The 15,795-nt window shown below is 34.4% G+C and overlaps 1 protein-coding gene across 1 annotated transcript; it reads left to right on the forward strand.

Moving 5' to 3' along the window:
- Positions 1-1,131: 1,131 nt before the first annotated feature.
- LOC139516288 (uncharacterized) lies at positions 1,132-6,577 on the forward strand. The gene is made up of 5 exons (XM_071306318.1): positions 1,132-1,341; positions 3,359-3,613; positions 3,970-4,035; positions 5,426-5,473; positions 6,204-6,577. Exons 1-5 carry the CDS (start codon positions 1,290-1,292, stop codon positions 6,437-6,439), a joined length of 657 nt encoding a protein of 218 aa, XP_071162419.1. The 5' UTR covers positions 1,132-1,289; the 3' UTR covers positions 6,440-6,577.
- Positions 6,578-15,795: the final 9,218 nt, after the last annotated feature.

Below are 15,795 nucleotides of genomic sequence, written 5' to 3' on the forward strand. Positions count from 1 at the left end.
TGAACATGCATGAAATATCTGCCACTAGACGTAAAGCAAACTTCAATTAATAAATAAAATTCCCTTTTAAGCAGATTGTTTAAATTTACGAAATAACTAGTCACACTCTCAAGCAATAAAGCAAAATGCTATAAGATCGTAGATTGACAACTATTTGTGGGATATCATATATACATGTACCAGACGAGTAGTGCTGTCTTTTTTATTTAATTTGTATACTCATAAGTGAAAATAAAGTCCTAACATATTTGATACCCGACTATTTGTGGGATATCATATATACATGTACCAGACGAGTAGTGCTGTCTTTTCTATTTAATTTGTATACTCATAATTGAAAATAAAGTCCTGACATATCTGATACCCGATTTTATGAACTGTATGTTTAATTTAAAAGGCTTGCACATGTGTTGCTCTGTTGAGTTGTCGAACGTACTAAGGTGTCGGACTAATGGGATGAAGAAATAGCCTGTATATATATAAAAAAAAATGAAATTATATCGCGTCGAAATATTTTTTTTCTAGATCTTATTGCAAAGTGTCATTGATATAACTTTTCTTGATATTCATGTATTGTCATCCACATAACTGTATTTGACTTTCAATCTTAATACTTATAATCTTTTATTCAAACTAAGATAATCGAAATGGAAAAAATAGGTGTCATTATCTAATTAAGTGAATTTAAATTAAAAATTGGCACAGAAAAAACTTAACCATTTAATTATAAGAAAACGATTGTATTTCAATAATATTTTTAGTCAAACAAACTAAGATAGATGTTAAGGAATCCGATGATACAAGGTCCAAATTAGTTCCAGTGTTAACTTTGCAGTAGTGTGAATCAGAATTTGTGGTAAAAACTGGGAAAAAATACAAAATTTGATTAAAATCATTTTGCGCTTGAATTTCAACAAAAATTGAAATAAAGGTACACTACGTGTTTAATAAATGCACTGAATATTGTAATCAATACAATTAAATAGTCTTTATAAAACATATGTATTTAATAACAGTGGATAATTTCAAATATTGTATTAATGTATAATTAAAATTTGTTCGTCGCAAGTTATCTACTGGTAATATATTAACTAGAAATCAATTTAAAGTATCAACCTGTCGTTTCAATACAATATGATAAAGAAAGAAACGAAGGTAGCCCACGTACTACAGAACAGTTGTTACACCTTACTGGGGTATAAAATGCAGTAGTTTAGAACAGCAATTGCAAAACGGTTGTCTACCAGTCATATACACAACAACAACAGTCCAGAAACATCTCAACCACCATGAAGGTTTTCGTAATACTGTGCGCCTTTGCTGCTTGTATGTTTGCCGCCGGTAAGTTTCTTGTAAAAATAGTTTTTTTTTTAATTCATTTCATGAAGTATTAAAATATTTTGTAAGATTTATATTTTAATTTATCGATTTCTACTGATATTTTAGTTTTTAACACGATACCTTTTAAAAACGTTTCTTTGCAACTGTCTTAAGTCAGGAACATGTTCAGTGTGAACCAAGGCTCCGTGTTAAGTCGTGTTTGACCCGTAATGGTTAAATTTTACAGCACTCATACCACATCTAGCGATATCTATTCAATTCTGATAATTAAATAAATTTAATTTTCAAATTGCTAAGCCAAAAAATATTTTTTCGGAAGACATGGTTAAATCATTTTTTTTTATTTTTTTCATATTTTATTGTTTCGTGAAAGCAACTTGTAATAGACAACTTATTGTTCGATTATTAGAATAATGGAGAGAAAGCTAGAATGCAATTTTAAATCTTAACATATTAAAGGCTATGATAATTAATATAATCATACAAATAATTTATTGATTGTTAACGTACAGTCACAAATATTTCATTATAATTCAATGCACATTAATTCACTAGATGTATTGTAATCGCAATGAATATATTAAAAAAGTTTGGAAAAATAAAAATTAATCATGTTTAAATAGTTATAATTTAATACTAAAGGTAGATATAATTTAACTATCAATGTGTCCCGTAATTACATTTCATTAAAGTAGAGACAAAATGCATTTAAGAATTGAATGCTTCTTTTTGTAACTTTTTGTGACCAAGGTACATTTTGTATGAAGCGTGGAAGCGCTTCATTCTAAAAAGGTACGCACGGTCAACGCTTTTACAACCCTATGAAGTTACAAAAAGAAGCATTCAATACTTATCATTATATTGTATAGCTAGGATCATAAAAACACGATTTTTATCAAGTTTTTATTGAATTTACCTGTGCACTTTATTGTGAGACCTCGTTATTCTGTAATGAAGTTGATTATGAAGGAATAACGCGAGATTGCACTGCAGTCATTCAGAATAACGTAGTTGTAAAGATTGTTGCCAATCTTTAATTTAAAAACAATATCTTTTTGTTTTGTTTCTGCTTGTCTGTGTCACAGTATTTTTTATGTGACACAAATATAAAAACAAAGACAAGCCTATGTATAGTATATCATATTTTTTGTATGTCTAATGTTTTGTCAATAATAACAGTCTTATGATGAACCTGAGTTGAACTCAGTTCGTAAATTCTTTTATAAATACATTGTTCAATATTATTTCAAAACTGTATAAATATGCTACACCGGAAAGGGCAAATTACATACTCATCGATTGTCACGTATCATTATTTACATTAATTTGTGTAGCTATACACATATTCATATGCTTAATATTTGCATTTTCGTCAGAAAAATAATAGTCTAAAATTGATTTTAATAAATCTGAAAAGTATTAAATTTAAACTTGAAAGTGCTCGGCCAATTGTAATCTTAACCTATTAGTTCCAGAAAAAGTATGTAACTTTTAAAACAGAAAAAGAAGTAAAATTAAGAAGGTCTTGACCTCATTTTCATTTTTTTAGTCGAAGGAGAAATGCAAATCACTTATATCAAATACATAAGAGTGAATAACTCTCATATGGAGTCTCCTAATAGCTTCGGTTAAAATTAAAATCCTAATCCTGAAGATGTAACGAGCAATTTGGTAAAATAAATTTGTCTTCATCTTTTACGGTTGTGAAGGAGTAGTGACCACAAGAAAAACAGTGTTTGGGGAGATAACTATTACAAGGTAAAGTATTTTGTTACGCGGTTGTCAATATTTAAAGCGTAAAAACTATACGATACCATATTCCAAATATCTAAGCGACATCTTTTGAAACGCAAGAAAAAAAAATTAGGCGGAAGAAAAATAATAATCAGAACAAAATTAATAGGTCTTTCCAAGGAAAGATGGAAAGACCTAATTAATGAAACCGGTAAAAGAAAATGGATAACAATAATCCATGTTGAATTCGGCAGACATTAAATTTAATTGTATTAATTTACAGGAGATCCTGTGCCTATGGATGATCCTCCTGTGGTTGATTCTCCTGTTGTTGATCCTCCTGTGGTTGATCCTCCTGTGATTGATCCCCCTGTGGTTGATCCTCCTGTGGTTGATCCTCCTGTGGTTGATCCTCCTGTGATTGATCCCCCTGTGGTTGATCCTCCTGTGATTGATCCTCCTGTGGTTGATCCTCCTGTGATTGATCCCCCTGTGGTTGATCCTCCTGTGGTTGATCCTCCTGCATTGGGGAAAAGTGGTAAGGAAGATACTTATGTACTTTATCTTAAGAATGTGCACGAAGCATCCACTATGTTGTATTTGTAAAAATATTTCATACGTTTTTGTCGAATTTATCTTCGTTCAAAATGCTCAGACAAGTTACATTTAGTTTGTTGTTATTCAATATATAAAGTCATATTTTATCGTATCTCTTGTTTTTTCTCTCTATTTCGTATCGTTAATTATATCTATGCATTCAATGTGACTTTAAATAAATTAAATTAATTAAAGCTATATTATACTTGTTTCGTTTATTTTATATACGCTTTAATTATGTATGTCTATTCTTTGTAAAATATGAATTTAGCAAAATTATAAATCTTGATATTTTAGATGCCGTTGTGGTTCCGGACGCGCCAGCAGTACCTGTAGAAGCGCCAGTAGAAGCAACAGAAGAAGGTGTGTATCAATTGATTTAAGGTGGTACCCAACACCTTGATTAAAATGAATTTGTCTCGTTTATTTTTCATTTTTTCCATTTTTTTTTTCAAAATATATATTTGATCTTTTACAAAAATATAAAAATTTAAAAAGTTTTGAACCAACAATTTCATCAGAAAACCTACATTTTGACAAACACTATTTTTGATCATTAGGAAGCTTTATATTTCCGAAACAATACATTGTGATTAAAACGTTTATCTTATTTTACAGCGTTATCTCCCTGTACTCAGTGTTAGGTACCACCTTAAGCAAATGGTATCAATCTCAAACCAGTTCTAAGAGTCGTCTTGTTTCAATCTCATTATAACTTTGACATGAAAAACAGCTAAAAAACGTTTTTGTGTTTGATTAAGAGTTTTGTCATTAATTTTGTGTACACGTACCCTAACTTTTCGTTTCCATTACATTAAGTTGTGTTGATAACAAATACGGTTTCCTCGTGTTTTATAACGTAACCTATTTGTAATATAATTGAGCATGAAAACGGGGAATGTGAACACTAATCGACGAAAGAGTATAAAACTAAAACAGCCGAATTCCATCATTTTAATATTTTACACAGGGAGGAAATCCCCAACCCGGATTCTGATTACATGTTATATATCTATATCTACATTACATTATGAAACATATTTCCCGATGTTCATCCTATCCCTCTCTCGTTCATTGTTGATTATACATATTCAATTTAAAATTTGATAAATAAAACCACCGATTATTTATAACTGTATGTAAATAATACGCAGATTTATTAATTTTAGCCATGCTTCTGATTCATGCATATTAGTTACAGACAACCAATTCAAAACCTCTTTATGATCAAAAATATTTTGTCAATATTCACTGTGTTTTTAAACATTTTACCTTATTTTCTATAAAGTTGAACTTCGTATTAACTATGTTTGTTCTCAGTTGTACATGTCTGCCAATCAATTGTCATCCAATGTTCAGTCTTCCATTGAAATACCATCGTTCGGAAGGAAAGTGCTACTAAGATAACCCTTCGTTTTCTGGAAATCTTAAATAATAATACAAGGAAGCTCATCAATCCTCAATTTGTAGTGCAAGGTCATGCACAGAAAATTTTTGGCTTAAAATGATCTATATATATTATTCTTTCAACAAAAGTTTTATTTATGCAAATTTGTTTGTTATTGTGAGATGTTAGGCTTTAGCAAAAGTACTATTTTCGTCGGGGAGGGCAACTTGTTTTATGTTCTAAATAACATTAGTTGAATCGGTCGTCTGACACCTCTATGTGGTACAAATCGTACACGTGTGGGATTGAATTTATCAAAATGTTCCTTTTTAATTAGTTGATTATCCTATATCTTCTTAATTTTAGTTGCTCCTGTGTCTGTGGAAGCGCCAGAAGAAGCAAGCGAAGAAGAAGGTGTGTATTGTATAAACTTAACAAATTGTTCTAATCTCAAACCGAGGCTTATTGACGTCTTGAAATTGCAACCAGACACATTAGTTTTTGTTCCATGTCTATTACAGATTACATTTCTGACTTGATCGTCTTTCATGTTGTGTTACTAATTTTTTTCTTGTTAATTGTGAATATATAACCGTATACTTGATAATTATGGCTTTGTAATACTTAATGTTAAGTTGTCTTTATATATAATTTTTATGTTAATCAAAATTGGTTTGCATCATATCCGTATTAAATGCCACACAATACATTACTTTTTATAGTACTATCTAACGAATATACTTATACTCCCTATGGTTGTTTAAGACTGTTAGTTTTGTTTTTCGTAAAAAGATTTTTTCGTTTGAATAGTTTAACATTTTTCTTGTCGGCTATACGGTGTGGATTTTCTGTTTTATTGAATGCCTATAGTTGCTTACTACCACTTTACTTGAACTCTAGTGAATGATCTCATGGGCTATCATACCACATTTCCTCGTTTTTATATTCGCATGTGTACTGTTTCTGTATCTTACAGAAAGTTGTCGGGTGAATTTGTAATTATTTCACTTTTTTCCTTTATAGTTTTTTATTTGATGATAATACGTCTGGGTTGTTCTGCAAAGTAAGAATGCAAATGAAAATAGATCCTTGTTTCTATATTCATAATTAAAATAAAAAGCATTGATTTAATTTTGATATTCAGATGGTGACAGCAGCAGTGAAGAAGAAGAAGAGGAAGAAGAAGAAGAAGAAGAAGAAGAAGAAGGAGAAAGTGAGGAATCATCATCAGAGGAAAAAAAAGAAGGAGATGATGAAGATGAAAAAGAATCGGCAGAAGAGGAGGAAGAGGAAGAAGAAGAGGAAGAGGAAGAAGAAGAGGAAATAGAGCAAGAAAAAGAGAATGAAACATCTGCTGATAATAGTGATGCAGTTGAATAATCTTCATTATAGAGTACTTGTGGTGATACATTAATAACTAGCGCTAATAAACATGCTGCGACTCAGTAAAACATATATATTGAAAAATAGACAGACATTTATTGTTCAATTTATTAATAAAGTATGCAACCACATATAGAGCAGATTGTTGTAAATCATATCATATACAATAGTAAACACACTGTGCTAGACTTTCCTCGGCGTCTTTGTATAAGAGGAGAAAATTTTGATTTCGTGTCTGTAAAATTTACCCGTATCAAATTGTTATAGATACGCAATCGAGACTCAAATACATCACAAGATATTAAAAAGATGTGGTATGGTTGCCAATAAGACAACTATTTATTGGTCCAAATGAAGTGGATTATAAGCACTGTTGATTTGTTGTCGTGTTATTCAATACCATATTTGTTAAGACAATGCTATTCATATACGCAACTGCAGTTACGACATCTGTAAACTACATCTGTGTCTCGACTCAAAAAATATATAACGACAAGATTTAGAACAAACTACCAAACGAAATCATGTTATTCTAGTAAAAAGTAAAATCGCAAAAAAAATCCGAACTAAGAGGAAAATTAAAAAAGGAAAGTCCCTAATAAAATGGCAATTGTAAAATCAAAAGCTCAAACACATCAAACGAATGGATAACAACTGTCATATTTCTGATTTGGTACAGGATTTTATATGTAAAAAATGGTAGATTAAACCTAGTTTTATAGCTAGCTAAACCTCTAAATAGCTCCAGATCACATGACTCTTTACAAAATGACAACACTTGACACAATATACATCTTCAATAACATTTTAAATTTTTTATTCGTTTGATCCCTGTAGTCAATTCACTAGATTTTTCCAAAAAGTTGTCATGTCATTTTGAAATTACTTTGCATGAATGTCTTCGCAATACAAAGCTGATTTTAGAAGTTAGTTTAAAGACTGGTTTGCTCGAAGTCTATAGAGATATGTATCCCGATTAAAACGCTCACTATATATATTAAAAAAAATGACACCTATGACAAGCAAGAACCAACGACAACATGTTATAGTCTTGGTATCTATGCAATAGTTGCCACTGGACGTATAAAACAAATAATTGAATGAAGTCACTAGGTAATTAGTAACAAAGTTTTCGATGGGATTAATATTTTGCATTTAAAATCGCAGCCATCTGTTGTCATAAAAAAACATTGATATTTCAAATCGACTTTGTACTATTCTATATTTAAACAGTGTAAACTTTGTTTAAAACATAGTACGTCGTTAATATCAACAAAAAAGCAATTTTCATCAAAATTGCTGGATGCTAACTGTTAATGCACACAAAAAAAGATAACTAGCATCGTGCTTTTCTCCGATTGTTTATGACGTCTTGACACTGTTGGATGTGTACCGATAGATACTTTGCTTGGGAGAGCAGGATTTATGACTAGTGTGAAGCTAGCCGTCGATAGCAGCCGGCGTTAATATTCATGAGGCCAGCCTTCAATAATATTCATGAGCCGTCAATAATATTCATGAGATGACTTGCGTTCGAAGAAGTGTTGTTAAAAACTATGAACGATCATTATGATTAAATAACGTTCCTATTTATAGTTGATATTGTTTCAAACAGGCATGTCAATGGGTCTTCTTCGAGGTCCGCGTTTACTTAATCAAATTTGGGTCTTCTGCAAGGTCTGTGTCTTTAAACAACATTGTAAATGTAACAAAAACAATGTTAATGCTTCCATAAATATAAAACCAAGTAATGGTCTATTAAACTTCTGTGATAAGAGAAAAAATGTAAACTGAAGCAATAACAAATAAAAAAAAATATGATTAAATATAGAAATTTAACGGGACATTACACCGAACAAATAAAGAAAAGAACATGTACAGTTCTTATAAATATTCTTGTCTTCTCAAAGTATTTACATAAATAACAACTTTACATTACAAACTTTAAATTACATTGAACTGAAATAAATAAAAAGGAATTACCATCTGGGCATTCCATAATTTGTACAAATATAGTCCCATCTCAAAAGTTTTCATATCGTAAATGCTATCGGTTATCATCCATATCAAACAGACAAGACAAAAAAAAATTAGAATTAAAGAAAAAGAGTAAAGTAAACCCTGACAATTACTTTATTAATAACCTTTTTTTATTTAAAACTACGGCGACTAATTGGAGACTTAATTTAATAAGGTAAGCTGCTATTCAGATGTAGTCTCTTAACATAACCCATATTAATTATTCCCTAGACCACTACGAGTATGTCAGCAACAGGTAAGGTGAGAACTCTTGTATATCACAAAGTCCGAATAAATTATTTCCGGCTGGCTAAACTGAGAAATTATACTCTTGGGCCACTATACCAGAGGTAGACGTAGTCATCCACTTTAAAATTGCTTAAAGCGCTTAAGCCCTAGACCCGTGCTAGTTAGTTAACAAAGGGTACAGGGGTACTCTGTTATATTACGACGCATCCGAAATAAATTATTGCCGGCTGGCCAAGCTAAGCACTTCTCCATATTATACCAGAAGTAGAGGTACTTATTGCCTTTAAAATGGCCTATATCATTTTTGCCCTAGACCCGTACAAGTTTATCAGCACAAGGTAAAGGGATACCCTGGTATATCACGAAGTCGAAATAAACTATTGCCGGTTGGCCAAACTAATAGATTCTCCACATCGGCCATTATAACAGATGTAGATGTAGGTATTGCCTCTAAAATGGCTCATAGCACCTATGACCAAGACCCTACGAGTTAGTCAGGAAAGGGTATGGTGGGTACCCTCATATATCACAAATTCGAAATGAACTATTGCCGGCTGGCCAAACTAAGAGATACTCCACGTTGGCTATGATACCAGAGGTAGAGGTACATATTCCTTTTGAAATGGCCAATAACACTTATACCCTAGACCCGTACGAGTTTGTCAGCAGAAGGTTTAAAGGGGTATATGGTATCCTTGTTTACAACGAAGTCAAACTAAACTATTGCCGGCTGGCCAAACTAAGAGATTCTCCACATCGGCCATTATACCAGAGGTAGAGGTAGGTATTGCCTCTTGATGGCTTAAAGCATTTATCCCCTAGACCCGTACGAGTTAGTCAGGAAAGGGTAAGGTGGGTACCCAGGTATATCACAAATTCCAAATGAACTATTGCCGGCTGACCAAACTAAGAGATTCTCCACTTGGGCAATGATACCAGAGGTAGAGGTACTTATTGCCTTTAAAATGGTCCAAACCACTTATACCCTAGACCCGTATGAGTTTGTCAGCAGAGGGTTAAAAGGGGGATATGGTATCCTGGTTTACAACGAAGTCGAACTGTACTATTGCCGGCTGGCCAAACTAAGCAATTCTTCACATCGGCCATTATACCAGAGTTAGAGGTGGGTTTTGTTTCTAAATGGCATATAGCACTGATGCCCTAGACCAGTACGAGTTATTCAGGGAAGGGTGGGTGGGTACCCTGGTATATCACAAATTCGAAATGAACTATTGCCGGCTGGCCAAACTAAGAGATTCTCCGCATCGGCCATTATACCAGTGTAGAGGTGGGTATTGCCTCTAAAATGGCCAAGAGCACTTATGCCTTAGACCCGTATGAGGTAGTCTGTAAAGAGTAAGGTGGGTACCCTGGTATATCACAAATTCGAAATGAACTATTGTCGGCTGGCCAAACTAAGAGATTCTCCACTTGGGCAATGATACCAGAGGTGGAGGTACTTATCGCCTTTAAAATGGTCCAAAGCATTTAAACCTTTCACCCGTATGAGTTTGTCAGCAGAGGGTTTAAAGGGGGATATGGTATCATGGTTTACAACAAAGTCGAACTGAACTATTGCCGGATGGCCAAACTAAGAGATTCTTCACATCGGCCATTATACCAGAGGTAGAGATTGGTGTTGGCTCTAAAATTGCCCAGAGCACTTATCCCCTAGCCCCGTACCAGTTAGTCAGGAAAGGGTAAGGTGGGTACACTGGTATATCACAAATTCGAAATGAACATTTGCCTTTAAAATGGCCCTGAGCACTTATACCCTAGACCCGTACGAGTTTGTCAGCAGAGGGTTAAAAGGGGTATATGGTATCCTTGTTTACAACGAAGTCGAACTGAACTATTGCCGGCTGGCCAAACTAAGAGATTCTTCACATCGGCTATTGTACCAGAGGTAGATGTGGGTATTGCCTCTAAAATGTCTCATAGCACTTATACCCTAGGCCCGTACGAGTTGGTCTGTAAAGGGTATGGTGGGTACCCTGGTATATCACAAATTCGAAATGACCAATTGCCGGCTGGCCATACTAAGAGATTTGCCATGTGAGCCATTATACCAGAGGTAGAGGTAAGTATTGCCTCTAAAATGGCCTATATCACTTATACCCTAGGCCCGTACGAGTTAGTCTGTAAAGGGTAAGGTGGGTACCCTGGTATATCACAAATTCCAAATGAACTATTGCCGGCTGGCCAAACTAAGAGATTTTTGACGTTGGCAATGATACCAGAGGTAGAGGTATTTATTGCCTTTAAAATGGTACAGAGCACTTATACCCTAGACCCGTACGAGTTTGTTAGCATGGGGTTAAAAGGGGGATATGGTATCCTGGTTTACAACGAAATCAAACTGAACTATTGCTGGCTGGCCAAACTAAGAGATTCTCCACGTTGGCTATGATACCAGAGCTAAAGGTACATATTGCTTTTGAAATGGCAATAAAAAGTGTACCCTAGACCCGAACGAGTTTGTCAGCAGAGGGTTTAAAGGGGTATATGGTATCCTTGTTTACAACGAAGTCGAACTGAACTATTGCCGGGTAGCCAAACTTAGAGATTCTCCACATCGGCCATTATACCAGAGCCAATGGTGGGTATTTCCTCTAAAATGGCATATAGCACTTATGCCCTAGTTCCGTACGAGTTAGTCAGGAAAGGGTTAGGTGGGTACCCTGAAATATCACAAATTCGAAATGAACTATTGCCGGCTGGCCTAACTAGGAGATCCTCCACCTGAGTCATGATACCAGAGTTAGAGGTACTTATTGCCTTTAAAATGGCTCATTACACTTATGCCTTAGACCTGTAAGAGTTAGTCAGCAGAGGGTAAAGGGGGTACCCTGGTATATCACAAAGTCGAAGTGGACTATTGCTGGCTGGCCAAACTGAATGATTCTCCACTTGGGTCATAATACCAGAGGCAGAGGAAGTTATTGCCTGTAAAGTGACCTTAAGCACTAACGCCCTAGACCTTATGCTTTAAACTCTTAAGAGTTTGTCAGCAGAGGGTTAAAAGGGGGATATACCCGTATAAGTGGACATAAACGATAGTTTGCTGGCCATACAAAGATTGATTGATTGTTGGTTGCTTTACGCCGCATTAGCACAAAACATACAAAGAGATTCTCCACATGGGCCATTATTGTTGAGATTATTGCGGGAACGTAACGTTCGAACTATTGTACTTGTTCTTTGTCGACGTCGTACTGCCTTGGGCGGAAATATGTTCTTGCATATTAAATGTTCTGGCTGAAAAGTTGTTGTAGTACACATTGCCTGAACTATAATCTATATTTATGGTGCCGTGACCAGGATCTCGAAAAATTCAAATCAGTCAGATCGGGGAACAGAAGCCCTATCACCAAACTATTCCGAAGTAGAATAAATCGGAGAGATACTTTCTAAACCGCTTGCTATCTTAATCCAAGTAGCCTTTAAGTTTTCCGGAACTTGTTCATCCCAATCCAATCCATTTTTCCATAGATCCTGTATGAGGTAGCAATACACAGTTAGGAAAAAAACTTAAAATTGACACTCATAATTTTTAAACACCCTCTTTCCCCTCCTGTCTTACAAAGAAGGCTTTATATATGTGTTATGCATGTATATACTTATAGAAAGAGAATCTTCCATAGATTTGATTTCTAATGGTCATAAGGGTGAAATATAATCCCTTTTGGGTGTAACCATGGCAACAATCTGCATTTCTTAGATACAAAAAATAGCAAAAACGGAGGGTGAACATGTCACAAAAGTCTCCAATATTTGGTCTACAGGAAAATTTCAATCAATTACAGTGATACCTTTCCTGAATCCATAGGTTTATATCAAGTGGTCCAAAAAAAATCATATGCTTTTCTGCTCGTTTTTTCATAAAATTGAATTGAAAAGATCGAGCGCAAAATCTTTGTTGATAAACACTACAATAATTTATGGACCTATGGACGGTACGGATAGGAAAATACGGACTGTCAATCATATAAATTGCCTATAAAACATGTTAAAAACAATCTAGATGTTCATATAAACCCACTAAGAAGGCTATATTATTCTTCAATTATCTAAATCAATTTTATTGTACAAAACTTTCATATTTAAAAAAATTCACAGGGGCTATAATGCGAAACTAAACTTCTAACTGTGTATTGCTACCTGAGCTTCTTTGCTCGTTATGTTCCCGGTCTAAGTATTCCAAGTGGATCGCATATTTTCGAAGAATAATTTAACGTATTGGAATATCACATTTCTGAGATATCAGATCATCGGATCTGCTATTCCATAACATACCAAGTACTTTTGTGTTTTTGTCCGTATATAATACATTTTCCGTCTTAGCTAGCATACGTATATTCTCACTGTTTGACGTCCAGGATCGTAGGTTGAATCTGGCTTCCTTCATCATTGGCCTCTCTTTTTTCATAATCAGCCTTACGCTCGTTCTATAAACTTGTCAGAATGTTTTCTACGTACAAATGTCTTTTCGTCAATGTAGCTTTTTTACTGTTATAACGTTGTAAATATTCCAGTATCGTAGCGTTTAGTATAAACGATAAACAAGTCTCTCCGACCAGGACGGATTTGCACCTGTAAGTCTGTAGATAACTTGTTGGGTCGGATGGGTTACTTAGCCACCTGAAACTTGTAGCGATTCGGTCACCCTGGTTTAATCTTACATGTAAACAGACTTTTTCAATATTCGTTGTTATGGCAACAGGATTGGCTCTAAATCTCATCCGAGTTTTTGTCAGGTCTTTTAGCTTTGGTGGTGTATCCAAAAGGCAGTCATTCAAACTTGGCTTATTAGGCGACTGGCGACAACTGCAGTCGTAAAAAATTATGATAGGCGTAGTGCTTGATTCCTTCTGTACTGGATGATGAGGAATGAAGTGATTTTTTTCTTGAGTTTCGGCTGTTATGGTAGCACTCCACAGTTAGGTGTGTAGTTTCGCATGTTGGCCCCTGTCGATTTTTCAAATATAAGAGCTAGTGCAGAATGTTGCCATGGATACACAGAAAAGGAATTATTTTAACTTTTTAAAATCAAATCTATGGAAGATACTGATTACATGCATATACACATGTACAACACAAACAGTTAGGTTAATGTATTAGAAATCCAGGAATAGGAGATGATAAAACATTTTGTGGCTCATTTTTAATTTTATTTTCTGTGGAGTGCTACCTTATGGCACATCAGAAAGCACAGAAATGCACTTTTTAAGATAAATTTAACCACAAATCTTTAGTCTTGTCGTAGTTCTGAAGGTAAAACATCTGCTAGGACTGCAATTCATGTTTATTTTATTGTTTACTGTCCTTAGCAACCAAATAAACACATTTTGACACTGAGACATGTTTGCGGTCTTAAATGTGTACTCCATTAGTTTCGCCCTTGTAACCAAAGATTGCGCTTTATATGATATCATCAGAATGTATTGCTTTATATATTTGAATGTGAATAAGTCAAATAAACATTTTAAGCAGGATTTTATATTATAATTTGGGATTAATTAGTTTTAATGATACCAGTACTGTTAGAAATTTATGCCCTGCTTGAGAGATTCTTAACCAAGGTTAAGTATCCTAGTGTTCTTACGCGATATGTTTTCTGACTTTCACGGGTAAGCTGTTCATAATAATGACCGTATGTTTCCAGTGACTGACCCAAGGCTTCTAACCCCCTTACGTAACCTTCCATTTTATCGTAAAAACTTCGTAAGCTTGTTAGCTAATTTCTAGGTGAAGGGATTTGGAATAATGGCTGCATGTATGCATTTATGATTTTGTCTTGCTGAACGAACCTCTCTTTTAACAAATTTACGGCTTCATCGTAATTCAAATTTCTGAGTGCGAAACCTGATGCTGATCCTAGTGCTTCGTGTTGCAGTTGAGCTTTCAAGTAGTTTTTTTAAAAACGTTTGTTTATTTGTAAGTGACAGGTTCAGATGTACGGCCAACTTATATGAATCCCAGAAGTTTTGCCATTCTTAAATGGTGCATGAAAAAGTGGGAAGCTTAATGTTTTATCACTAGCTAGAGAAAATGTATTTTGTTGCGTGATGAAAGTGTGACTGGCTTGAACAGACGGGTTTTCAAACGACTATGCATTGTATTAATTTGCATTGTTCTACGTTTGAACAAATGATATAGTTTCTGGATTTAATGTGTGAGTTGTAGTACTTAAGTATGTGAATCAATATGACTGGACTGCGGATATCGGACATTTTGTATGAACTTACGCACATGTCGAATCGTTGTTCACCGATAATTCACGGGTAAGCTGTTCATAATAATGACCGTATGTTTCCAGTGACTGACCCAAGGCTTCTAACCCCCTTACGTAACCTTCCATTTTATCGTAAAAACTTCGTAAGCTTGTTAGCTAATTTCTAGGTGAAGGGATTTGGAATAATGGTTGCATGTATGCATTTATGATTTTGTCTTGCTGAACAAACCTCTCTTTTAACAAATTTACGGCTTCATCGTAATTTAAATTTCTGAGTGCGAAACCTGATGCTGATCCTAGTGCTTCGTGTTGCAGTTGAGCTTTCAAGTAGTTTTTTTAAAAACGTTTGTTTATTTGTAAGTGACAGGTTCAGATGTACGGCCAACTTATATGAATCCCAGAAGTTTTGCCATTCTTAAATGGTGCATGAAAAAGTGGGAAGCTTCATTTTTGATCACTAGCTAGAGAAAATGTATTTTGTTGCGTGATGAAAGTGAGACTGGCTTGAACAGACGGGTTTTCAAACGACTATGCGTTGTATTAATTTGCATTGTTCTACGTTTGAACAAATGATATAGTTTCTGGATTTAATGTGTGAGTTGTAGTACTTAAGTATGTGAATCAATATGACTGGACTGCGGATATCGGACATTTTGTATGAACTTACGCACATGTCGAATCGTTGTTCACCGATAATTCATTTGAATCAATATTCTCATTTTTCACATCTTCCGGTTCCGTTAACTTTTGATTTTTTTCATTCAAGTCCAAAAACAATGTTTGGTTTTGCACAAGTTTTCCGAATGTTGCAATGACTTTTTCTTCATCGAAATGCGTATTCTCCTTTGCT

The sequence above is a fragment of the Mytilus edulis genome, chromosome 3 (assembly GCF_963676685.1).
Source record: "Mytilus edulis chromosome 3, xbMytEdul2.2, whole genome shotgun sequence".
Taxonomy (NCBI): domain Eukaryota; kingdom Metazoa; phylum Mollusca; class Bivalvia; order Mytilida; family Mytilidae; genus Mytilus; species Mytilus edulis.

Bases quoted from the DNA above. Each gene is read 5' to 3' on its own strand.
- LOC139516288 (XM_071306318.1), top strand. From the start codon at position 1,290: ATGAAGGTTTTCGTAATACTGTGCGCCTTTGCTGCTTGTATGTTTGCC. The intron at 3,614-3,969 runs GTAAGGAAGATA...TTGATATTTTAG, and splicing joins TCCTGCATTGGGGAAAAGTG to ATGCCGTTGTGGTTCCGGAC. The intron at 4,036-5,425 runs GTGTGTATCAAT...TCTTAATTTTAG, and splicing joins AGTAGAAGCAACAGAAGAAG to TTGCTCCTGTGTCTGTGGAA.